This window comes from Ambystoma mexicanum, chromosome 14, assembly GCF_040938575.1.
Source record: "Ambystoma mexicanum isolate Mex_15411 chromosome 14, UKY_AmexF1_1, whole genome shotgun sequence".
NCBI classification, from domain to species: domain Eukaryota; kingdom Metazoa; phylum Chordata; class Amphibia; order Caudata; family Ambystomatidae; genus Ambystoma; species Ambystoma mexicanum.
This window is the reverse complement of record NC_090940.1, coordinates 176,652,399-176,679,201: the sequence shown is the minus strand read 5'-3', so window position 1 is coordinate 176,679,201 and position 26,803 is coordinate 176,652,399. Positions and strand designations below refer to the sequence as shown.

The window sequence follows — 26,803 nt, the reverse complement described above, 5'->3', positions numbered from 1 at the left end:
GGAGTCTTGTACTGCCTCAGTTGAATAGTTTTACTAAGCCCTAACACAGCCTCCCTTAGAGGAAAACAATGGTCCACTGTGTTGCATTCCATGCAGGACTCAACCTGGTCCCAAGGATTAATGCCAGGCCGCTTCTCCAGTTCAGAGCAAATCCTGGATGTTTCGTCCAACAATCCGATCTGTCTAAATGGGCAATCGTCACCAGGTCTTTGTGAACGGGCATCACATGAGGTTGCCTCAAGAAGACAAGACAGCCAGTCTACCTGGCTGGATGAAGCCTGGTCAGCCATAGGAATTCCATCCCGCCAGAGTGCGTTTGAGGTTTTCTCTAATTCCATATTTCTCACGAAGAATCACTTTTTGCAGGAGATGGACAACTCCATGGTTGGTGGTAAAATCTTAAGGGGAGATGATGTATCAAGTATGCTGTAAGATCATGGTCTCTTTGTGAGTGAAGCACACCAAGTACCCACACCATTCCCTGTGAGATATGGTCCTGTTGCAACCATCTTGAAGAACCAGAAGCATTTGCTACCAAATAACAGGACTGACATGAATTGTACATGGAAATAGCATCTATCCTATTAGTACAATAGGCAGACTTGCAGTTTATATGCTTAATTGCATGCTTCTAATACCTCTCTGAAGCATACAAATTCTTAGTTTGTAGGATTGCCACCTTGGGTACAACGCAACACCTTGGATGCAACATTGTATCAAATAAGTACGTTTGTTCACAGGCGAGACATCCGTGTGACAGTGCTATGGCCGCCTTATTATATCTATAACCTACAAAGTGATGGGTGGAAGGTTTTGAATTAATCTCAACCACTGGCACTGCTCTGGGTAACCTTCCACACCACTGTTTTTAGCCCGCCTGCGCCATTGCAAAAGAGGTCCAGCCATCAAGTACTGCCACCAGTGGGCACAGCTCAGCCGAACTGCTAGGCCAGGTTCCCTCCGCACGGAAAAGCAAGCAACCCCAGAGATGCGGCCTTGTTGGGTCCCATCAGTGAGGTGCCACTCGGTTCCCTATGACGTAGCGATGAAGGGACCCACGTTTGGGCATACCCTTTCTACACAGGGAAACTAACTATAACCTACAAAGTGATGGGTAGAAGGTTATCTCAACCACTGGCACTGCTCTGGGTAACCTTCTACAACACCATTTCTTAGCCCGTCTGCACCATTGCAAAAGGGGCCATGCCATAGATCAGTCGGGTACTGCCACCAGGCAGGCTAACACATGACGACAGTGTTGAGGGTTGCCCAGAGCTGTGCCAGAGTTTGAGAATAATTTTAAACCTTGCCAGCCATCACCTGTTTTTTTTTTGTTTTGCTTTCCATATTATATCAACGCCTTACATTGCATGAATTGTTCAGTCTGTGCGGTGAAGTACAGTGAAGGATCTTGAGTTCTAGAGGTTGACTTGCATGCTTATGATGTAGGCTTGTATGTATGGGATTTATGAATCCCAAACCGAGCTTGGAAGCAATGTAGCGCTGTACAAAGGGACACACCTACAGGATTTCAAGTAGGGGCGCAGGGGTAGCGGATGGTTAGGGGGAGCAGATCTAACTACGTATACAGAGTAGTCCAAACCTTTTGTATTCGTTCCATCTCATCTGCCGTTTCACAACGGCCTTCATTTTGCAATGCCCCGAGTACTGCAGAGAGTGGACAACAAACATGTGCTACACAGACTCCTCTGTGCAGGTTTGATTGCTTGTACACGCTTGGATTCCCAGCCATTTGTTGCTGCTCCCACCATGCGCATACTTTTACACGGATTTCCAGGCAATCTGTCTGCTACCGGTTTCATGGGAGTCCATACAATATCCATGAGGGCTGCTGCAGAGATCGGAATGGGTTGCTGGGATTTGACATTATGCGCTGCGCCGGTTCTCCGCCATACAAATCTAGACAAATCAAACCAGGCATAACACTTTTATACAAGCTTTTTACGCATTGTTTTTACACTGCAGATGAGTGAAAATAAGCCCTCTGGTTGCTTGCCAACAATTTGGGCAATGTAAGCTGTTGAAAGTGGCCTCAGCACTGCACCAGACGGTGTGTTACATCTGTCCACTTAGAATTGTAGATGAGTAGCTATATCAACTATGTTATCCCAGCCTCTGTAATCCAGTCTGCCTTTGAATAGAGAATGCACTCAAGTGGCCAAGCCCTCTCGTTTTGAGACTCTTCTTAATTGGGCTTTTTATTGGGGAAACCCCTGCCCCATTGTGTTGGAATCCACTTGGAGATCCCCTGATTGTAGCTCTGTCAGCAGTGCACTCAAAGCGTTGCTAGTTGTCGAAGAAAAAAAAATCATAGCGCCTCCACACAACAGAATTAAATACGAATGACTTTATTTTGGGTAGTCCACACTTCAGGTCAAGAATTGTTAATTTGTAGGCAGCGAAGTGTTTCTCAAAGAAGTGGGCTCTCGCAATAAGTGTGCACCCCACCACAGGGAAATCGGGAAAGGGGGGGGGGAGGGGCGGCGGGGTCGGTGGCTGGATTGGGCACATCAAACCTTGTAGAAAAACGAAGTTTGGTCCCAGCTAGAGTTAAAAAATAACGTGCATAGAAATATTGCGAGTCTCCGTGGCGTGGTGGTTACACACACACCACACACCCACTTCGCCAGGCTGTGGCCTAAAACGCACGCTGTGATTGTCTACCGCCTGCTCCCTCGCTGGGTTGCTAATCTCCCGTCTCGGTATGCGGCAGCTTCGCGTTGACAGCATTACGATGCTACCTGTGCCCTAAGGGGACCCGCTTGTATCCTGCAATCTTGCGGTCTGTCTGTCTGGCTGATAGACGACGTCCTGGCCTGCCACTTCCGTTTAACACTGCTCACTGCTGTCCAGTTCCACCCGGGCCGCAGATCTTCACAGAGCGTATTTAGAACTGCGGTGGTACTGTCCTGCCAAGCTCACTCACTTCTTGGTGAGGGAAATGGCGAATAGGAGTTTGGCAATCTTGGCATGGTGCGATTTGGCACTCCTGCGTTGTAGTCTCGTAATTGCAGGGCAGAGGTTTTTTCTTTGCCACGCCCAGTGTTTACCCAGCAAATGCATACCCTTGTGTATTGTGCACAGCACAAAAGCGACGATGGTCATAAAGATTATGTTCAAAGTCGCTTTACAGCCGGTTTTGGTTACAAAGGTGCATTGCTGGGTTTGTGGAGTGGCTTGTAAAGGTATGTGGTAAATCTTCCTGCGTCACGCAAATGCCCCTTCGCGAACTAGCCATTGTGTACCTCCTCATGGTGTCCTGTACTTTTGCGCTTCCCCGCCCCACAAGTGTTGTTGGTTCACACTTTTCTGGGGCATCTGTTCTGTGCTGCGCCACTGCTTAACTTTCTGGAGGGAATTAAGCGGCTTGCAGGAACACCCAGGCTTTACCTTCAAGATGCCCAGTTAGCAGCCTTTCCTTGCTTTTAGGCCATGTCTTTCATTTCACCAATCCATGATGGCCATTGCTGTTGGGGGTAGGCTAGTTCCTTGATTTACTTTTAATCGTCAATTGTATCCTTGCTTTCAGTCGCTATGTCAAGCAGGAAGTCGCCATGTCCCCAGATTTCGGGGCTGAGGTCTATACCACCTGCTTTTCTTTTTATAATTTCATTGCCCACTTTGACCCTCAGAACCCCTCAACTACTAAGGTGATGTGGGATTTTCTTGCAGTTACCCTACTGTTCTTGCATTTTGGTGACCAGCATGTTTTATCATTTCTTGCACCACATAGTTTTTTTTTTCTGCTGGAAAACATTGAATTCCAGATACATCGAGTGTCGTACTTTGTTTTCAAAGTTTTACGGTCCGATTGCTTTACGAGTTAAGTAGTGTCTGCAGTGATTCACCCTCCAGGGCACAGGTTTGAATGCCAACCAACAAGGCTAACTGTCTCCAACTTTTTAAATTGGATCAATGGAGTAACGGGTACTTGGGTGATGGTTGGATTGATTTGTTTCTTACAGTGCCACAGAGCTGCAAAGGGTTTGGCATCAATAACGCGTATAGTGTTGACAAATTTCGCTATGCCGCAATCTTAGTGGAGATCCTCCTGGTCTTTAACCTTGAGTAATTTCCCAGCAAGCCAGCCCCCACCCACCCCACTTTGCTTCTTCTGCACCTGGAAAACATCTGTGGCCTGTCCACCGGTCACATCCCCCCCCCCACACCTTTAAGTTGCAGGTAGTCCATTCATCTAGCAGCCTTTCTACTTTGCAGTGAGCTTTTTGTCGGAGGTTTAGCTTAGTATAACTTGGCTAGTGAAGCAGACGATTCATGTTCATCTGCTTTCCCTCAACTATTGAAAACCCTGTATTCCAGGTGTAGAGGAGTAGTAAGATAGCAACTTCCCTCTCAGAAGTTCCTCAGCCCCACTCTCTTTCCCCAAGAGATAGCTCACACTCAATGGGTGGTTCAACTCTCTCTACACACCTGTTTCTTGGGCAATCTGGTAGAGAGGCCTGTAACCACCCCAGCAGGCCACATACGAGCTCACAATGTCATTGTTCCTCTTTTAGCCATACCACAGGTACAAACATTAACAGGGCTTTGAGGGTTGCTATCGGTATAATGACCTGGAGGTTTCTTGGACATTTTCCAGAGACTAGAGTTGGTTCCCAGCACCAACCCCCCCGCCCCCCTGCCCTGCTACACTGTTTGACATTTTTGTGCCCGTAATCAACCAGAGAGGCGGTGACGCGAAGCGGGAGAGATGGCTAACCAGTCTCAAAATGGGTAGAGGCTGCAGACCAATGGTCTGGCAGATGTTACACGGTTGCTTCAAGTGCAAATGTGGCATGGGAACTGCTCAAATGGCAGCTGCTAATTCCCCTTGCACCTATAGGAATTACCTTGCCAACACATGCGTCTTGCCTCCTAAACCTTTGCTAATTTCTTGAGTCTGCTGATCTAGTCATAGGGAAGTACTATTCCTTTCTTTGTGCAGAACCGGGCTCTGAACTTGAGCTTTTGTGATGGTTTTTTTGTGCTCTGTGCTTTGTGCTCTGTACACTTTACTCTGTACGAACACATTTCTAGTCACGTGGCTCATACTCGCCATGATCTATTAAGTAGTGAACTAGTTAGCGTTAATACATTTATAGCTATGTTCGAATAGCTGACCCTTGTTTTGTGACACAGGTGCTTTCTCAAGGCCAGTCAAGTATTTACAGGTCCAAATTGAGATATCTGTCCTTTTTTTAAAAAGCAAGGGGGTCCTGGGAGTCCGTCCCTCTGCCGGACATTAGTCCCAGTTACAAGAGTTTTACCCAGAGTATTTAGCTCACTATCTTTCATAGAGGTGAAATATCGTAAACGTATCAGTTTTTGTCCTGCCTTGGGGCAGTTCAGCCCCGAAATGCTAGGCAATTCTGCTCTGAGAAAGAGTACCAACAGCAACCCCAGACACGTGTTTCGGTCTGGTTGGACCTCATCAGTAGCGTGGAGCTGTGCCTCTCTAAGAAAAGTGAGCTGGAGTCTTAATGGGGGGGCGGGGGAGTACTTTCCAAATACTGCTTTTGAAACTGTCTCAGCACAGCCACTCAGCTGTAGCAGTCCTGTGCTGGTGCAGTACACAAGTAGCATATTTTAAGCGGTGTTAAAAAAAAAATCATAAAAAAATAAAAATAAATAAAATACCCTTGTGTCTTGAAATATGATGTAATGTTCCACTCACGTGTGTGTATACAACATGCAATCACACACACCTGTGGGGTTTGTAGAATTCTCAGTTCCACAAGAACATTTCAGTATTTCTCTGCCACACTGCGCTTTGGTTCCCGTGCATACAAAAAAAGGTAGCAGCCGCCCCTCTCTCGAAAGAACAAGGCATGATAACCTATTCAGTGGTTTGTAACTACTTTGAGAGTTCGCAGCCATTTGCTTTTTGCTCACTGTACCTTTCACAGATGGGACATATCAATTTGCATATCAGTCTTTTTCCCGCCCACATGTGTAGTCCAGCACCGAAATGCTATGGCAATTCCCCTCTGAACAAGAGTAAGCCCATAGACGTGTTTCAGCCTTGTTGGACCTCATCAGTGAGGTGCATAATGAACGCTGGGCTTGAGGTACCGTATTTATTTTTGACATGTAATGTATCAAGTTCCTATTGTTTGGATGTGAAGACAGTTCAATACATTCCATATTTTCCCACGATTTGTGCTGCGCTGCTGGCTTCACACGGCAACTTAACATTGCATTTAAATGCAACCAGAGAGCAAAAAAATGCAGCAGTCCAACACAATGAGTCTGTGCCATGGGGCCTTAAAACCTTAATCTGGACACTAAAGCTACTTTCTAACCCTTGATGAAGCACCACCATACAGACTGTTGTATTCGTTTAGTTGCCATTGGCCTTTTAGATCTGTTCTCTGAATAAAATGATGTCCATAAATTAGCGACAATGCAGTGTGTATGGTGGAACACGGACAGCATCCTCCCCCGCCCTAACACCTGGTGTACAGTTTTGGTGTGATGTCTTGTGAAACTGCCTGGCAAAGCCTTACCATGTGTAAACATCGCACCTATTTAACAGCGCCGAGGAGGTATTTAGTCTTTTTATTTTTATTTTTTGTCCCCTGCGCCCTCCCTTTCACTCTCCCCACAAAGAATGCAGCTGTTTCCGTAATTTTGCAGTCCTAGACTATGTTGGGAATGTAGTGTAGTGGGGGAAACGCATTGTTTCTTCAGTCACATTACACGCAACAACTGCCGGAACTAGTAACTCATTTCTGTACACATAAGCCCTACCTGGAAGCAAAAAGATAAGACGATCAAATGTTCAGTGTGAAGTAAAACGCTAGTACTCCATATACAAAGAAGCACTGCTTTCAAGAAGTGTTGGTTCAGTCAAAAGCAGATGGTAACAGCAAATCACCTCACTGAGTCCTGCCCGTCTCCTACAGCACAAGGTAGACCTGCTACATTATGGTTTTTCTACTGTCAAATCAACACCGCACTAGTTTCTGAGCACCCAGACTTGGCCTTAGTCTGTGGAAGGAAACGTATTTGGCAGAATGCTGATCAATGCATTAGGTTCTAGCTATGCTGGCACTTGTTTGTAGCGTATATCTCATACGGAGTACCTTGCTGGGCGACTTGTGTTGCCAGTTTTAATGTTGTAGCCCGTATTTATTGTTTTAGTCTACCCTGCTGACACCCTGCAACCCCTCCTGTTTTAATTGGTGGACTTGCTACCTCCGATGGGGTCCTCCTTGGTCAGTGTATTTCTTTAAATTAATGTATTTCTTTAAATGACTGTAACTGTTTTGCAGGCTGGCTGATGTCTTTGCTCGTTTCCTCTCTAGTTTCCCACAGTCAGATAACTCGGTTGTACAGTCGTTTCACCAGCTTGGATAAAGGAGAAAACGGGACCCTCAGGTATGTGCCACATCTTAATTGGTGTGACCTTGTGCCTACTAACTTTACAATGTGTGCTATGGCATTTTTAGCAAAGTGTTGTTACTTTTTGAGGCCATTATTAATGCATTTAGGGGCAAACTGAGCAGAAATACCGATGTTTGTGTTTCATAGAGCAGGGCTTTGAGAAAGAAGCACATTTAACTCTAGCAGTACTATTTCTAGCTTCAACTCTGTAGATGGATCATGCAATTACTTCCTACAGAGTTTAGTTGCAATGTACAACTCGAATGTTTCTTTTTAAAAACATTTTTTTTAGAAGGGGTAGATTTTGGTAATACTATTGGCTTCTTGAAGGTAGGATCGAGTATTTCATTGACATTTATGGCATACAGGGTTGGTACTGGTTTAACCACATGCTTTAAGCCATATTTCAAAATGTCTGTTTCTCTCCAATCATTGTGGAAATACCTCTGGGGTGAAACCGGTGTTCAGATTTCCAACCTACTTATAATGTCTTTTTAAAGGTGAATTTGGTAGTTTCGATTTATTGGGTTTACATCATTATGTGGTAGGTCAGAAGGAGGAGACAGACCAGTGCTTCTCGGTTCAGGGTCTTTTATTGAAATAATAACAAAGAAATTCCTAGCTATCCCTAGCCTACCTTTCCTACTAACTAGGGACCTTGTCTTTAGTGAAGTCCAAAAGAATATGGTCTGTCGTGCGTCCAACTCCAAGCCACTACATCCCTACTACTAGAATAAAACAGGTGTCCAGGAGAATGACCCCCCCCCCCCCGTTTTCCTGAATAAGCTTCTTCGCGTTCAATCAACAAATGTCTAGGAGAGTGACTCCCTTCTCCTAGATATCCTCCTTGGTTTTTATATGCAATCTTCAGTTCATGTTCAGCTATTTCTCAAAGTAACTGATGTAGTTGCTGTATGGTACTCTTCAGTCATTTTCCCCTACTTGCTTTCTGATTAGGCCTCTCCTCTTTAGACTTGTGAGCATTAGGAATCCTGGGCAAAAGTCTCTAGTGTTCCCCATCTTATATTTAATGTTGTTCTGTTTCGTCATGTCTTCTGTTTCGTCACGTCTTTTGTATTAAACAGTGAGTGTCATATTATCCTTCTTCAGACTCACGGTCTTCTATGTGGTCTTTCTTACCCTCTAGCCACTTACTGGGATGAGTAGGCTGAGTCCTAGGGTACTCGTTACTCTTAATTTCTGTTTGACTAATGGGACAAGTAGGGTAATTCCCTGAGTAGTATTTACTCTTCACCTCTGGCCAATTTGTGCAACGAGTAGGATGGCTGCACTCTCTGGTGCTGTGATCCCTCCCGGGTCTCTCACAGTAACTTTTTTTAAAAATATTTTTTTAAAAAAATGTTTCTTCAAAGGGTTTGGCATCGAGTGGCTTCCCATGACTTGCTTTCTCGTTCCATTGGCGTCTTACTTCTCCCCAAGACTGTGCAGTGTTCAGGCTTCAACAATCTCGGTGTAGTTGGTCAGACCCTGTGGTCCACCCATCCAGGGTCCCGCCACTGCTCTCACCTATTTCTTCTTGGGTTCCCCCCCCCCCTCCCCACCCCCCGCTCAACCTCCGTCTCCTTTAAGGTCTCTGGCCAGCACCACCTTCCTCCCTCGCGACAGAGGTCTGGTTGTTTCCACAGCACAGTGTGATGAATCGTCACAAAACCCCTACCTAAAGTTTCCTCCCAGGTGGCCAAAGGAAGGCAGCCACTACCTGATCCTAACCCTGGGGGTGTTATTGGCAGGGAGGATCAGGACCCCAGGGGAATGGGAGGATTATGTTGGGTGAGATGCAGTATTTGTTTTCCTCAGAGGAAGACTTGTCAGTGATGCCGGAATATATAATGGCTTGTTGTCAAAGTGAGATTCTCTGTTCTAAAACTACTCAAAACTGGTCCCAATCATTTATCAGACATAGAGCTTCCCCTCATGAAGTTGCCCACATCCATAATGACTTTTGTCACATACAAGGGGAAGTTAAATGTGGATATAAAAACAATACCGTCCTAAATTCTTATAGAGCTAGTACTCTTTTGATTTCAAATCATTGACTCCTTTCTAAAATCTCCTGAAAACGTGATTAATAATGGAGGTAAAGTAAATCCGTTTTTAACACAACGTGCAGAGATAAAAGGTTAATTGTAACATTGGGACCTTCAAGTCCCACAATGCTCAAAGTATTGGGGCCTGGAAGATGGATTTAGTGATTGTAATGACCCACACCTGAGAGGGATTGGTGGAGATAAAGACCCCCTCGGATGCAGGCCAGAGGAAGTAGCAGTAGGAGAAGCAGGAGGTGGCTTAATGGTTGACCTTCCATGTTGCAGGAAGGTCAACACGCCAGGGCCATTGCTGTGTGTGTGTGTGAAGCGGATGCCGGCTTTGTGAGGGTCTCTGATTTTCGAGACCTTGTATGCCAAGGTTGCGCAACTGGAAGCGTTAGTTCAGAGAGCTTTCCCACTGAAGACTTTGTATGCAGAGGTTGCGCGGCAGGGCACATTTATCTGAAAAGCTTTCACACAAGAAACTTGTTCCAGTGGCAGGCAAGCAGCAGAGTGCTTGTGGAGCGAGCAACGCTCCTCTCCCGACTGGCTTGGACCATGAGAACCAGAATCCGTTGCTCCTTTGTAAGAGGAAGTGGAAGGCAGCAGAGCAAGCAAACGCGTATGCAGCACCTGGCTAGTTCACTAATTTTATGTGACCCATCCCCCCGGAATGCTGCGTAAGCACCCTCTAGCCCGTGTTAACACTTTTGAATACCGAACTAATGTAAAGAAGCAGACTTGGCAGATTAAGAATAATTTTGCATAGCAAACTGATGCTTACCAGTTTAAGTGGCAGAATGAGAACATAGGCAGCAATTATAATTTCAAAGATGACAGAAACCACCATTGCCAAAGGCAAGAGAAGGCAATTATAAAAGACCTTAACGGCCAGTTGTGGCAAAACCTGAAGCGTGCAATTAAGAAGCAGACCAATTGTAAACCTTATTGTCCGAGAAGAAGCGATTATTAAAGATCCAAATAAGTATTGTCTAAGCCAAAGATCAAGTGTGAATAAAAAGCCATTATCAACATTTGGTTGATGGAGGAGTGGGACAATTCAGAAGGAGAGGAGCATAATCTGCATTTCATGTGGCATAAACAGCACTAATGTGGTTCATGTCTTTCTAGAAGAAATTAATGAAGTTGTTGGAAGTCAAAAGACTTTACCAAGTTGTTTGAAACAAACTTTACCACAGAAGTACTTGCAGTAGAGTTGGAAGCTTTTAGTCCTGGTAGGAGAGTTTACCAGGCCAAGGAGCCTCATTACAAGGTTGCCAGTCTGGTAAAATGAACGCCGGTATTACCGTACCAGCATCGTTTACCGGACCAGAGTATTATGAGCTGCGATGCTGGTGCAGGGACCCGCTGTCATCGGCCTCACCCTTGCCTGTATGAGCGTCGACACGCAGCAGCCGTGCCTGTGACACTGGCATGCCGCAGTTAAGTGCACATTAGGAGATGTACGGACATGCAATTACCGGCATGGACATGCCAGTAATAACAGATACAATCATGCTGTTTATACCGGTATCGTGTTGCAGGCGTTAATAGGAATCTGGTGTGTAGCAACATGCCACAGGTGTACACAATCAGCACAGGTGGATACAATGGAGTCTGGCACAGCACAAAAGGAGCACTCCACACCCCTCCCAAACCCACAATGCTACCATTAGCACTTGCAGTACTGGAGCTGGAAGACATGCATGTACTGCTACTCTTTGAGGCGGCAGTGAGCCAGAGAATGCAGCGGAGGCGCAGGAGGAGAAGGGCGAGATCGGCCAGCCCATTCAACCTAACCCTGCTCGGATCCACACCCTGTACCGGCTGGACAGGGACACCATCACCACAATAGTGGGCCTCATTCATGATGACATGATCAATCTCCGGAACACCTCCCCACCCCCCGCTGCTGTAGGTAGTGTCTGTGCTACACTTCCTTGACACAGGCACTTCTCAGCAGACAGTCGGGCAGCTGCATGGAATCTCACAACTCTGTTTCTCCCGTGTGGACAACCAGGTGCTAGTTGCACTTCTGAAACACGCAAGCAACCACATTTGTTTACCACGGACTGCGGAGGAGCTGAATTCAACCAAAATAGCATTCTATGCACTGGCAGGCATGCCAAATGTAATCGGTGCCCTCGACTGTACACATGTGGAGCTGGTTGTCTGGCATGCTGTGGAGGGAGTGTACCGCAACAGGTAGCTGTACCATTCCCTGAATGTACAGATGGTGTGCGATGCACGCAAAATCTTCACGCATTGCTGTGCAAGTTACCCTGGCTCCACACATGACCCTATGGTGCTGCTGAACTCCACACTTCTCCGCTAAATGGTATGACACTCTGCACAATGTACCTGGGTGAGTCAAACCACAGGGCCATGAGGGGTGTTGATTTGTGGTGAGATTTCACAAGCATGGGCAACGTGTCTGCTGGCTGGGTCATGAGGGGTGTGGGAACATAGCATAGGATTGCATGCATCAGGAGAACAAGTGCACACTGCATGCATTAATCCATCATCACTCCTGCAAATAGCCGAAAAGATTACCAGTCATGCAATGAAGTGCAGAGAGACTGTGTTGGGCAATAGAAGGCAAATTTGGATGAGGAATCAAAACTTGCAACCGCTACATTCCCAACCTGCACAATATTAAACCACACACATAGAATGGAACAAGACCACACACGGTGTCCTGGGTGCCTTCAACTGTGACCTTAGCAAATTACAAAGATTGTGCAACACAGTCAATGCTTGCAGATGTGCAAGGCCTACACAGCTGTGTCTACATACAATCAACAGACACAGTGCACACGTATCCGGAACATCAGAAAACATGTACCGCAATGCACTAGCCTGTAGTGACGATGCATGAAACACTTGATCTCGGCCAAGAAAATCGCGAGTCGTGCAGCCCTGCCTGAGAGAAAGACATCTGCCACACTGAATAATATCAGTCACTGCACTCAGTCCACAGGTACACCGCAGATCAGCTTGCCTGTCATGACACCTTAAGGGACACCTCCAAGTACAATGGGCCAAGTATGAAAATGATCAAAATCAGCAATCAGTGACTACCACCAAGATATCATTGAGAGGAGCAGGAATCAACCAAAGTACCTTTGTTCCACCAGGCCAACCCCCACCCAGCCGTATCACGTAAACTTAACCCTTCACCCGTGGGCCATACCCCCAATGTAAATCTGACCTAGTCATATGGGAGCCGGTGTCGATGGACATGTACATGGAGACATGAATAAGTATAATGCATACTGGGGATGCCACCGTGTTACATGAAGCCAATCAGGCAAATGTGTGATTATCCACTGTCCATATTCATTGTTAACATAGCAATGAAATCTGAGGTCATCATGGACATTTGGACTTGATTTGTGAGAGTGCAGGCTCACATTGAATGCTCCTTGAGGGGTGGGGGGGCGGCAACTGCACCCATTTTTCCCAGCACCTCACCCATGGACCATCCCTAAATACACTTACCACCCGGGACATCTAACATGGTATGTGTCATGTGCAGTTATGAATCCTTAGTTGCATCTAATCATGAACACTGTACAAGCAGTGCTAACATGTGATTACAAAATGAAACGCAAGTACCCTTTCTCTTGCTCCCATGCAGGTGATGCCGGGCATCCGCTGAAGGGCTGGCTCTTGACCCCCATCAGGCAACCAGTCAACGGGAACAAAGAGGACTACAACCGTGCACATGCACGCACTTGTGTCACAATTGAGCAGACATTTGGCCTGTTGAAGGCCTGGTTCTGAGGCCTCGGCAGGATCGGGGGTGGGAGGCACTCCTTTACGGGCCAGAGAAGGTGGGAGTGGGAAGAATTGTTAGTATGTGCCATGCTACAGAACATGTGCATTCGGCGCAATGGCCCCCTGACATGATGCCACCTGATGATGAGAAAGATGGAATTCCTCAGCGGCACGATGTAAATGATGGACATGCGACACGGCAAGATTTAATTGACCACTACTTCTGATGGACTAGAAAAGAGAAGGCACAGAGCATGGGTCACACTGGGCACTGTACATAATGACACACAAGAAGCAATGTCCAGTCGTGTGTTTTTCTTTCACAAAACAGCTGTATTAATCAATGAATAGCTATGTACATATTTGTATTACTTAACTCCCACTACCCACATGACAACTTCACAACTACTCCATCCTCACATGCACTTGTTAATTCTCCTATTCACGCCCACTTTTTGAAGGGGGGGGGATGATCCTCTGGGGGGGGTGAAGAAGTCACTGTGAGCGACGCACATGGCTCATTTGCGTCAAACTGGCCGGTGTCGTGCTGGATGATGGGTTGGGGGGCTGTGGTGACATTACATTGTTCCGCAGTTGCCAACTGGCTGATGAACTGTGCCATTGCAGCCATGACGGCATTTCCTTCTTATACACGCCTGGCCACGCAGTACACGGCTCTGCTGACCATTTCTTTGCAGGGCCTCCTGCATGGTGTGGTGTGTGTGTTTGCGCGCTCTGCCTCTGTCGCGTACTCTGTGACCAAGGCCTGCATCGCCTGTTGCTGGCCTTCCATCCATGTGAGCTGTGCCTCACGGTCTCTAATCTGGCCGAGTCCTGGTAGTGGCAAGGGAGGCGGGCTCCAATGGCCTGGGAGAGTGAACACCGCTCCATCAGAGCCATCTGTTGATGTTTGCCTGACTGGGTGCTGGGGATTGAGCCTCCTCCTGCTAGGTGCCCACTGGTGTATGGGCCTACTCCAGCTCGCTGCCCACTGGTGCATCAGACTACCACCTGATGTGCCCACTTGGCCTCAGGTTTTGTGGTCGACTGCTGGGGCTCCCTGCTGGCAGGTGATGCTTGTGTCTGCTAGCCAGCCTGTGTTTCCTGGTGGCTGCGGACCTGTGCGGTCGATGTAGTGGCACGCCCGTGCCTTGCGGTCGAGGTGCCTGGCACCTTGCTGGAGTCAGTGGTTTTGCGTCGGCAGCGACGTGCAAATCTGGAACGGGGTGGGGTGGCTAGTGCTCCCTCATTGTCAGTTGAGTTGCCTGTGGGGGACAGTGAGGCAGAACATTAGTAATGGGTGTGCATCCATCTGACATTCATCAATGCTCGTAGATTTAGAGTCATGTGCATTGTCATGGACGTGTCTGTGGGCCTGGCATGGTGAACACAGGAATGTGTAGGGGATGCAGTCTGGGGGCATCGATGTGGTGCGGGCATGGAGTGTGCATTGTCTGTTGGCTGGGGTACTGGTGGCTTGGGGGTTGTCGCCATGCCACAGGGTCTGTGTGCCATGTGGGGTTTGATTGTCAATGTGATCTGTTCCCATTGTGTGCGTTGATGTAGGCATGGCGGGCATGGACATGTTGGGGGTGCGACTGGTGTCATTGATGTGTGCATCTTGCCATGAGGTGGATTGGGCCATGTGGTGGCTGCTCCCGTCTCTGCATCTCAGACCCCACCTCCCACTCCTCCTCAATACTCTCCGTGGATGACGGTGCTACAGGTCTTCTCCCATGGCTGCAGTTTTATGGATGATGGGGCACCGCCTCCTGTGGCCAGCCCCTGGCTGCGCTCGGGTGCGAGGAGTTTACGGACCCGGAGACGTAAATCGTCTCACCTCTTGCGGCAGTCTCCGACAGTCCGGGGTGTTGTCCCCACTGCTGACACACAGGTGCCTCTCCTGACGAAGGCCAGCACAAAGAAAGGCGTTAATCAAGCCCCTTTTTTTTGGCCGAAACACACCCTGTGTCGATCCCTGTGACACAACTATACCATCCCCCCCTCGTGTATGTTATATGGAAATATTGTTGTGTGCACCATGTGTAAACTATGACTTGGACCAATGCAAGTCTCAGGCGCATGTTTCCCTGCTTTATAGGGTTGTTATACCCCCTCCATCTGTGGGAAATGTGCATCCGAATGAAGTTTTGACCTCCATAACACTGAGGTCGACGCCTATCTGTGTTACCACTATCCATAACAAGCCTTGTCTGTTTATATTTCACTTACCTTTCGTGCTTATCGAAAGAACTGTAAAATAAATTGTCTAGTCACCCGAAACTTTCTGTGTTGATGCAAAATAAGTACACACACACAAGTTCTGTTTTCTGTCAGATCTCTTCATCCTGAATATTAGTCTATTATACGTATACCCACCTGGGTAAATCAGGACCCCGCCAGGTGCCCTATAGTATATACATAATGTATTTAAGACACTGCAAGCTGCACTTTTCCTGCTTTCTTTCTAAATCAGAATTAGCTCCTGTTCTTCTAGTCATGTAAAGGAACCTTTCCCTTTTAAAGGTAAACAGTACATTACCATTGCACACAGGCGAACCATTACTGAATTCTGTTATGCTTTTATTTTTTTGTACAATATTAAAACACTTTCTATCTTTAATGCAAATAGATTTTGAAAATTACATGATTTGATCCTGAAACTCATTTAACCACGGATCTCAAGATTCAATGAACTATGGATCTCTTATTGTCTACATTTTCAGATTTTTTAAGTTAAACAAAAGATTTAACTAGTACCTATTATTGTTATTGGTGAATCATTTCAGATAAGAAAATCATTCTCATACTCTTAAAATGAATGCAAATATAGTAGACTTGGTTTTTCTTCACAAGCATCCTCTCCCACTGTCTTGGTGTATTTTAAATCTTCCTTTTCATCTATGCTAGCTTGTATTTACCATATGGTTTCTCTTGGCAAGTTAGTACCCTGCTGTAGTAGTTCTATCTCTGTCCAACTTGTGTGTTCTATGCTTTCCCATGCGTATCCCCCTAGTACACTCCCCTGCAGAGCTTCGCCTTTGTGCATCCTTCTTGTTGGCACTCCTTGATCCTGGTCTCCTAAGATCCGTTTCCCTTGGGCCAGCCCCACCAAAGGTCTGTCTTCAGCTACCAAGTCTACTGACTTTATGGTGGGGGGTGGGAGGGGCTCTCAAGATTTGCCTTTCTTCTTGAAAAACGTCCTAGTGCAGACTGGGCTGGCTGCCAAGTGTCTGTTCCTCCATTTGGGTGGTCTCTAGGTGGATAGTCTGCAGCTTTGATAGTGGGATATGTTGTTGTGCCTCACCTTGTGCGTAGCTGTCTTCATTTTTCCATGCAGTGCTGTTTAAGGGTGCAGAAGGAGGAGACTGACACATAGGTGGCAGTCTTGTTAGCATAAACTTTTATTTAGTCAAAAAAAGAGGAAACCCATCTCGCCTTAAGAGGAGTTTCTCTGCCTCACCCAAGGAATCGGTCAGAATGGCCAAAAAGTCAACCGTCTTGTGTCAAAATACCTACTTCTATCCCTCACACTTGTTTAATATTAAAGCGGTAATCGATTTTCCTTGTCTGGAAGAATGACTCCCTTCTTCTGGACAATGAGCCACAGTTCCAATTGTAGGTGGGTACTTTGCCAGAGAGAGTGACTCCTTCCCCAAGTCTTAGTTCTTTTCCAAGGAAACAAAGTTCAGCTTGTGATGCAGTGAAGTTCTCAGTTCCAACTCAAACATCCTTATTGCCTATAGTTTTCTTCCCTATTGGGTTCCTGGAGAATGCCTCCCTTCTCCAGGTATTTTGTTCTCAATGCTTCCACCGTGGCAGGGGACTAACTCCTTTCCCGGGGCCTTCTTCTGTTTGGCTTACGGTTCTTTCTCACTCACAGTTCTTCCAAGTTGGGTGCTTTGGGGCTCTCTGGATCTGCTTTCGACCCCCCTGAAACATAACTGCTTACTTGCGTATAATGCACTAGTTCTCTGGCACTCTTTGTAGCAAATATCCAGTACTTAAGTTCGAGGTACTCCCCTGTAAGCAATTCTTACATACCCGATTGGCGGTGCCACCAGCCTGGCCACAGATCAGCACCTTAGCTCCCTAAGGGTCGCTCATGGGAGGCAAGCAGTGGCAATGGCTCTTCTCTCTGCCACTGCTCCAGTTCCATGGGCTCCCATCTCCATGTTCTGTTCAGTCCCTTTACACAAAGAATGACAATTGAAATCCGCAAAGAGGGCATACCCGACCTGGTACATCTGAGCACCAGACTGATATTGATGTGTATTGATTCAAATGTTGGCATTTGCAGCCGGGCCGAGAACATTCAATACGCAGAGGGGATATAATATAGAGTATGTGGCTGATGTTGCCAGGCTCTCACAAAGTTCAAGACGGAGTCCTAAAGAAAGATGCTTGATCTTGCACATCTCGAGAAAGAGAGCGACGGTGAGAGAGGGAGAGTGTGAGTGTGTGTTGCTCGCGCACGCAGTTAATGGGTTTGTGTATTTATTTATTTTCCAGACCGCCTGTACAGATTGCTTGAATTTGTGCGCCGACTAATACAGTGAAGTTTTGACTAATAAAGCAACGTTTTTAAAGTACCCTATCCACTACAAGAAGGGGACATTTCTGCAGCTGCTACCTTCAGTGAGCGGTGTCATGGTTTGTCTTCCTGAAAGCCTGACTACCAGTGCCAGCCAAGGTCTGCCATACATGCCATGAGGGCACATGGGCACATCCGGATACTATCGCTTCTAAACACGACCTACTTTTCATTCGGAACTCTGCTACTATTGGGTTCAGTCTGGATCCTCGAAACTATACTTGACATATTTACTTAGTGGCTGCGTATGTGTTTTTGTGGATTGTGTCGTTTTTGCAAGACATATCAAATTAAACTGTGGTCACAGATTAACACAGTCCCAATTATCAAAATAACAGCACTTCCATATATCTTTTTGTAAGTTACAACTTTGCATTGCGTATCAATGAAACATTACAACCATTACCCACCAAACTACTTTTAAGGAACTCAAAATGCCATAGGTCCTTAATCCAGACATGAGGCACATTTGCGTTGTTCGAATCTGCAACCTACATTTTCAATTCTGAAGTAAATTGGCAAGATTTACTTTCAGCTGCTTGCAATGCAAGCGCACTCTACAGAGAACTTCCTTAATGAAGAGTTCATACAAACCAACACATAGCAGCATTTATAAGCAGGAAGCATCGCATTTCAGAGTAAAACCTAACTCGCCTCTTCTAAATAAGACTAAAAGGTTTTTTTTTTTAGATTGCAACTCGCACCGCATTATTTGGTGGTACCCTTAAACCGACCTACGGCAATTTCGTGTGGAAACGTTAACCTACAAAAGGTAAATAAATCACATACAACTTTTCAAATGACCAACCAAGAACGCGTCGGGCTGGGGCTGTTCACTCTGCACCTTCGTTCCCACGGTGTTACGTTGCGTTCCATGAACGTAAAAAAGCGGGAAGAAAAGAACCGGCAGAGGGAAAGGGGGAATTCTGGCAGCGTAACAAGCCCACGCTTTCTGGGAAACCACTTTTCGTAGTACTCGCGCATATGCAACACACCATCTGATGCGCATGTTGAGAAACGATCACCGCGCTGGGTTTAACACTGAAATGAGCCACCTGCCTACCATTTGTTGTTTAAAGCAACAACAAAAAAACGTGCTGATGGACTGCAGAAGAACTTTGCAGCGTTCATACCAACACGTGCGAAGTGGCCTATCTTAAAGGACAGAGAGAAAGAGACTCGGCTACATTATTTATACCTTTTTTTTGCAAAGCTCTGCCAATCCTAAATGATCAGCTGGGATTGTGTGGCCATGTGCTCATTGATTACTTTTGCTGGCTAGACGTTACATGGGAAACGTGCTTGGTGATGGCACCTCTATTTCAATATGGTATAATGGAGAAGATGTGGCCACAAACTCTACAGATGCCTTTTTGTTGTCCTTTGTGTCTGTCCATTACTCTGAGTATCAACACGGGGGAGGGGAGGCGGTGGGGGGGGGCGTCCTTCCCTTGGAGATTTAGGCTGTTTGTTATTTATGTAGTCAAACGGACTAATGTCTTTGTCATCTGTGATGGTCACTTCCCAAATGTCAGTGTACCAAGTAAATCATTTTAATCCATATATAGTCAAAGAAAGGAACGGAGAGCAACAAAACACAGTCTCGTATGCTCATTCCAAAAAGAGGCATAGCATTAGTTTGCTTCCTTCAAATCTTATTTTTTCATTTTCTTGTCTTTAAAAGGCAGAAGTTTTTAGTGGTATAGTCCGTATACAACTTGGATCCTTTTACCCTAAAAAACATCAACTTAGTAGTGCAGAGTAATAGTGTGCCTTCACCTCCAGTGACTTGTGAAAAGTACATAAAGTAATACAGATTCAATTTATAGTCACATTACAGCAACCTGGGTACATGGTGTGAATTGGAAGGGGCAGGGCTAGAGACACACACACACACACACACACACACACACACACACACACACACACACACACACACACACACACACACACACACACACACACACACACACACACACACACACACACACACACACACACACACACACACACACACACACACACACACACACACACACACACACACACACACACACACACACACACACACACACACACACACACACACACACACACACACACACACACACACACACACACACACACACACACACACACACACACACACACACACACACACACACACACACACACACACACACACACACACACACACACACACACACACACACACACACACACACACACACACACACACACACACACACACACACACACACACACACACACACCCACGTTCTGAGATCTGTGTGACATAAATTCTCTATATTCTTGGTGGTTGGATAGAGTCTGGACTGGCTCTGCTGGTTCAGTACTGTGGGGCAATATGTTGAGCAGAGAATTAGGTCACTCTTGCATAAAGGTTGAGTACCAAGTCCTATATTTAGGTAACATGTTACCAAGTTGTCTTCCGCTGGTAGTGAGCTCAGTGGCTTAAGGTGCGGGCGTATTTGCTGTTGTGATTCTTGCAGCAGTGTTCCTGCTCGCAGTGTGGTGGTGTGGAGCCGTCTAGCTGGTATTTTCGGTCAATAGAGGTGCATTATGTCATGATCCTGCAGGGAATGGTCCATATTTAAATACGTTGTAAAAGCGGTGTACTGGGGTAAAGCTTCTGCGCCCCTCTGATATGTCATTCTTACCTCAATGGTACTTGGAATGCATCTTAGTGTGAGGCTTCAGTATCGTGTGTCTATTCAGGTCTGCTTTTCGTACATTAATGTAAGGGAAAGAGGAGCGGTGTCATGCGTAGTTGTGCGCATGCTCCGGCCAGTGTAGTGTTTCAGGTGTGCGCATGGGTACTACAGGCGCGTATTGTTGCCATGGTGCGGACTGAATGGGTTACCATGGCCGAAACTTCTTTAAAACAAACATTCACTATGTGAGTAGGAGCTTGTGGTCGTACGGTCGTGTGCGTCAAGTAAGGCGCTGAAGGTAAAGCAAAGGGCAGTATTTATTACGAGTGATAACGTAATGTATGTGAGAGATCAATATATTGCTCTGGGTGCTAGAGCCTTGTTAGTGGTGTAGGGAGCTCAATGAATGAGGAAAGAGCTGGCTCCCCGTCTTGACTGGTGCGTAAAGCAGCCAGTGTTGCTAAAGTGTCAAATCATGTATCCTGTGGAAGAACTATGGCAAGGGTGTTCTGCGACCAACATTCAGGGTCCTGGAATACGTTCTGGATTCTTCTAAATAAATACATTAGTAGAATGGTGGGCAATGCTGTTGTATCTGTAGGCAAGGGACTCTAACCATACGGGCCATAGAGTTCCACCTCATTAAGTCGATGCGTTATTGAGTTCAATTTAAACATCCAACAGGCTCACTTGTGGTTGAGGGCACTGGTGGTGTTGGATGAGGAGGGTACGATGTCTAAGACCCACCATAGTAAATCATCCTGGCTATGCTGGAATTCCACAAAGTGGGTCACTAGGGGGCTGTCAATTTTCTACATCTGATTTTGGACCAGTGTTCTCCTTTTTCTTTTGGTTTGCCCAAAGTATCTCAGCCCGCACTGGCATTCTATGGCATAGATAATGTTGGCAGTTTTGCAATTTCGTGATTTTCATTTCCAAGTGAATCTGCAGCTGGTGCAGGTCCCGCATGGATGGTGTCCTATGATCTCTGTCTCTCTCTCCTATTCCACATGAGCGATCTAGAGTTGCTCTTGCTCATTCTTGCATTGGTGAGCTTGTCTCAAGTTTTTAGATCGTTTGGCCAGAATTTCTTAATGAGGCCCTTCGGTTTTGTAGTTGTAGGGCTAAATGTTGACACACAGGTCAGGATGTCATCATTTTCTGTTTTAGTATCTTTGGGTAGTATTAGAGATTCTCTCGGTGTGTACTTTTCCCTTTTTCTCGTGTGGCTAAGGAGTTTCTTGGGATATCCCCTTATTTGTAGTTTTTCTTGAAGGATGGTCGTATGTTTTTGATACTGAGTCATCTCGGTACAGTTCCTACGAAGGCGCAAGAACTGGCCATATGGAAGGTTATCCCTGAGGTTCTTAGGGTGGTTGCTTTTGTAGTACAGGATGGTGTTCCTGTCTGTGTCTTTGGAAAACAAGGTACAGGTGAGATATCAGTTTGTCGGTTTGATGATAAGATCTTGAAAGTTTATCTCTGTGTTCTTACTCGTCATGGTAAACTTAATTTCCGGTATTTGGATATTGATCCATGTGAGGAAGTCCTCCAGGTTTTGTTGTTCCCCTTTTCCAGATCAGAATGACATCATCTATGTACCGATGCCAGTGATGTATCTTTTCATGGAAGGGATTGTTGGTGTTTAGGACATGATTCATATTCCGCTGTGAAAATTAGGGCCCGAGTGTCAGTAGTTCACACTACTTTTTAAATGTCATGTAGATAAATAGCCTAGCAAAGTACATCCTCACTAACAAGTCTATCTAAATGTTCCTCCTTTAGGGAGACCCTCCTCAGTCCAGAGAAGAAGGCTCATCAAATAATTTCTGCCGAAACGTCGGGGACCTATTACTGTTTTGATATAGGTTGCCCTGTGTATATGTAATTTACAGATTAAAAACCTGACGTTGACCTAACAATAGGTCACCCTTATGTGTCCGGCATTGCAGCCATGTACCCGGATAGGTTGCTGTAATGTGACTATAAATTGAATCTGTATTACTTTACATACTTTTCACAAGTCACTGGAGGTGAAGGCACACTATCACTCTGCACTACTAAGTTGATGTTTTTTAGGGTAAAAGGATCCAAATTGTATACAGACTATACCACTAAAACTTCTGCCTTTTTAAAGACCAGAAAATGAAAAAAGATTTGAAGGAAGCAAACTAATAAATGCTATCCCCCTTTTTTGAATGAACATACGAGACTGTGTTTTGTTGCTCTCCGTTCCTTTCTTTGACTATATATGGATTAAAATGATTTACTTGGTACACTGACATTTGGGAAGTGACCATCACACATGACAAAGACATTAGTCCGTTTGACTACATAAATAACAAGCAGCCTAAATCTCCAAGGGAAGGACGCCCCCCCCGCCTCCCCTTGTGTTGATACTTCGATAAGCCCATAGTCCTTTTCCCTTTGCAGTTTTGTTTCTACATTACTCTATCTGAATCTTCATTTAATGCAATCCAAAAAGCGAGATAATTGCTTTCAATTTTCTTATCACACAGGCATACTTATCACACAGGGATACTTATCACATCAACATTATTTATGTGGCTGCCCGTAGAAGAAGCTTAACATTTGAATGACTGCTCTGCCATCTAGGTTATCCAAACCGCACAAAAGCAATGAGCTTCTTGTTTCTGGGTACACGAGGGAGCAAAGTCGGGAACTCTTCATTCACTATCTGGTTCAGTCTGGGTCCTCGACTAACTGTAGAATGCAAACGGAAGAAGTGAGGAAAATCCCCACTGAGTGTGCCTCGTGCTTCTCGCAGCACATGCTCCCGACTACTCTCACGAGGAACAACAAGCACTTCTGTAGACACTGGGGGAGCTTCCGCATGTTGATATCAGTTGGCTGCAGTTAAAGAAGCTGCTGTGAGAATTGAATAGTTTTTCATCAGCCTGAAGCAAAGGCCATCATTATAGTTCTCCGGCAACCAAATAAAACAGCCCTTCTCAGCCAAGACAAGCGCTAGTTGCCATTAGTATCATTTATTTTTAAATTGTAATATGGTTTTATAAAGTTAATTTAACAAACATTTTATGAACGAGTTTGCTTTACATATAAACGAAAAATATATATGGAAGAAATCCAGTAAATGTATCATTTTATTTGGAAGATGCATGGTATATTTCCCATTAGTACCTGGCGAGGGTCAATCAGAATGTAACAATCCTAATTGGCCCTCGCCGGGGCTTTACTCGACTGGCAATCCCTCGCTTGGGATTCCTTTCCTTTGTTCCTGGCGGGGGGCATGCCAGCCCCTCAGCCAATGAGGAGGCTCGAAACGGGGAAATGCCTGCTCCAAGCCTCCACACGGCTGGAGGCTGCCATCCTCCCCCACTGGGGGTTCGGGTAAGTGTTTTCTCCCCTGCAACGATCCCCCTCCCCCTCCCACTTACACTATTTTTTATTTATTTTCTCCTTTTTCTGGAGCGAATGCGCTGGGAACGCTTCTGTCCCCAGCATGTCCGCTCCCGATGGCTGCCATGGAAAGGGAAAACAGACTGTTTTCCCTCCCCCAGCGGTCATTTTTTAAAAACGTATTTATTTATTTTTCTGTTCTGAAAGGAGCAGAAAAACAATGCTTTAGTACCCCGGTCTTGTGGGCCAGGGTACTAATAGCAATAAGCCCCGAGCTGCGGGAGCATAATGCCCCGGAGCCCATAGTTATAGGCCAGAGCGAAGCGAGGGCCTTAACAAAGGCCTCGGGCCATTACCTGAATCAGTAATGCCCCTGCTGCTCAGGGCTTATTGCTGAATTATAGGTGTCGCAAGCGACACCTAAATAGCTCAAACTAAAAAGGAGCAATAGAGCTGGTACAACCTCAAGGTATGTACTCGGTGTACTTCCTTGTTCCAAAGAAAGATCCAACAATGCACCCAGTGCTGAACCTGCGCCCCTCCAAAATGTATGTCAAACCTCAAAAATTCTGGATGACTACGTAATTCCCCTGTTAAAAGTGAGGGGGGGTGTTGGGGGGCATGCATTACCAATTCAAATTGCTACCATTCGGCATAGCCTCATCCCTCAGGGTGTTTACAAATATCCTAGCAGTAGTGGCCGCCCACTTGTGATGGCAGTCCTTTCCAGTATACCTTACTTAGATAATTGGCTCACTCATAACAGGAGACGCACCTCAAAGGTGTCTAGAGAACACACGGCTAACAGTCGACCTACTGTTCCAATTGGGATTCTCAATAAACGCGAAAAAATCTAGTGCTCAGCCAAGTAAAACAATTCCTTGGGGCACTAATCAAAACAAAGGACAAGTATCCCTCCAATGAGAGGGGTCCAAAACCTGCTGTTTCAAACATCTGTGTGTAGCCGGTCGTCAAGTAACAGTGCTAAAGGCAATGCACCCCTTCCTGCATTTATCTAGTGCTACACGCCCGACTGTGCATGCGTCCAATGCAAGAGTGGTTAACAAACAGTGGTCGCAAGCAAGCGGTATGTGGGATGATCTAGTGGTGGTTGCTGCAAAGGTGGCCCAAAGACAATCTATTACAGAGAAAACCTTTCAACACACCAGCAATCTAAGCCACTCTTACAACAGACGCATACCTAACAGGGTGAGGCGCTTACATTCTCCATCACACTGCACGCAGGGTGTGGACACAACTATTAACCAAGAAGGACGGATTGACCGGAAAAAAATAAGTGGATCCAGGCACAGTATTAGTGAGATACCAATTTTGGTAATCATCACTTACTGTGGGCCACAGGGCACCTCAGAATTTCCACACCTCAGACACTGTAATTCAAGCCTTGATAAAGATCTTCTGTTGGTCGAAACACGTGTCGGCACCTATGGCAATCAATTCAATAATTTAAAAAACTGCAATGGTATCAAAATAAGAGTGTGAATTACTAACTGGATGATGTGGAACATCGAATGGCAAAAACAAAGAATAAAAACGTATGATTGTAAGCGCCACCAAGGTAGGAACCCAGCAAAAAACGTGCCCAATACAGACGTGGGGCACTAGAGCATGTGCCCTTTGGTTCCTACAAACCGGCTGATTATTCAAACACATCTGGTATCTCACCAATAAGTTAGGCGCAGTTCCCAGTGCTCCGACTACTCCCCTTAACCAAGAAGCATATCTAGCTTCTAGAACTGCTAGCAGACTTCGGAGCACTTCAAGCATTCAAAGCTCTGCTAACACAAGACAGTCTTCATCCTGACTGACAGCACCACAGCCATGTTTTAATAAATGGCGGGGGTGGGGGGGCGCGGGATGACACTTTCTCCCTGGCTGTCCAAACTAGCCCACAACATTTGACTGTGGGCTCCAAACACATGTTTCTTCTAGCACAACATGTTTCATGAACTCCATCCTCTAGCAGATGTACTAGGCAGAAGTGCATGGCTACCCTCAGAACACAAGTGGCAACTAAAGTCTTCTCAGACTGGGGGTTCCCAGAAATTGCAAGCTTTGCTACTCGAGAGAATGCACAGTACCTAGACTACGCATCCAGGTTGCCCCAGAAAGGTTACAAAGGCAATGCACTACAAATGAATTGGTTAGAGAAATTTGCATACGCTTTTCCACCAACACCTCTTCCCAACAAAGTAGTCCAAAAGCTATGCCTGGAGCAAGTGACACTTATCCTGATCGCTCCTATGTGGGCATGTCAAACATGGTTCTCACACCTGCAAATGATGTCCATGTGTCTGCTCATGAAACTACTGTGTCTAGACAACAGGTCACAGGATCAAGGGACGACACTCCACCCGTGCCCTCAGACATTGAACTTAGCCTGGCTCCTGAGGGCATAGAATTTGGACCCTTAAATTGAGACCAAAGATGTATGGAGATTCTTAAAGAGGCACGTAAACCAAACATGGAACACTGTCATTTTAACAGATGGAAGCATTTTGTATTAATGTGCAAATCGTGTTCAATCAACCCAATTGGTTGCTCACCGTCAAATATAGTACACAATCTGCTTTAGACTATTAGACTGAGGCTTCGTCTTTAAATCACAAAAGGTACACCAAGCTGCTGCCTCTGCTGCATTTTAAAAGAACGCATTGCTGGAGAGGAACGTTACCTGCTCATCTACGTGTGCCACAGCATTGCGAGCACTCGAGAGCTCTTGCTGTGGGGCCGGTGCTTCCTGGAGGAGGCGGACCTCGTCCAGGTCACGTGACCGATCACGTGAGTTTCACCCACCATTTATTGGAGGACCAGCCACCGTTAAGCCCGCAGCGGGGACAAGGGGGCAGCATTAACTGTACTGTTTGGCTGCTGTTCGGCTCTGGTAGGCTCCCGCC

At 46.0% G+C, this 26,803-nt stretch overlaps 1 protein-coding gene across 1 annotated transcript in view; it reads left to right on the top strand.

Annotated features, from left to right (window-relative positions):
* CHP1 (calcineurin like EF-hand protein 1) overlaps positions 1-26,803 on the top strand; it is a 225,055-nt gene that overhangs the window by 15,584 nt on the left and 182,668 nt on the right. The window contains exon 2 of the mRNA XM_069638857.1: positions 7,329-7,401. Within this exon, the coding sequence (XP_069494958.1) occupies positions 7,329-7,401 (73 nt within the window). The remainder of the gene's footprint in view (positions 1-7,328; positions 7,402-26,803) is intronic.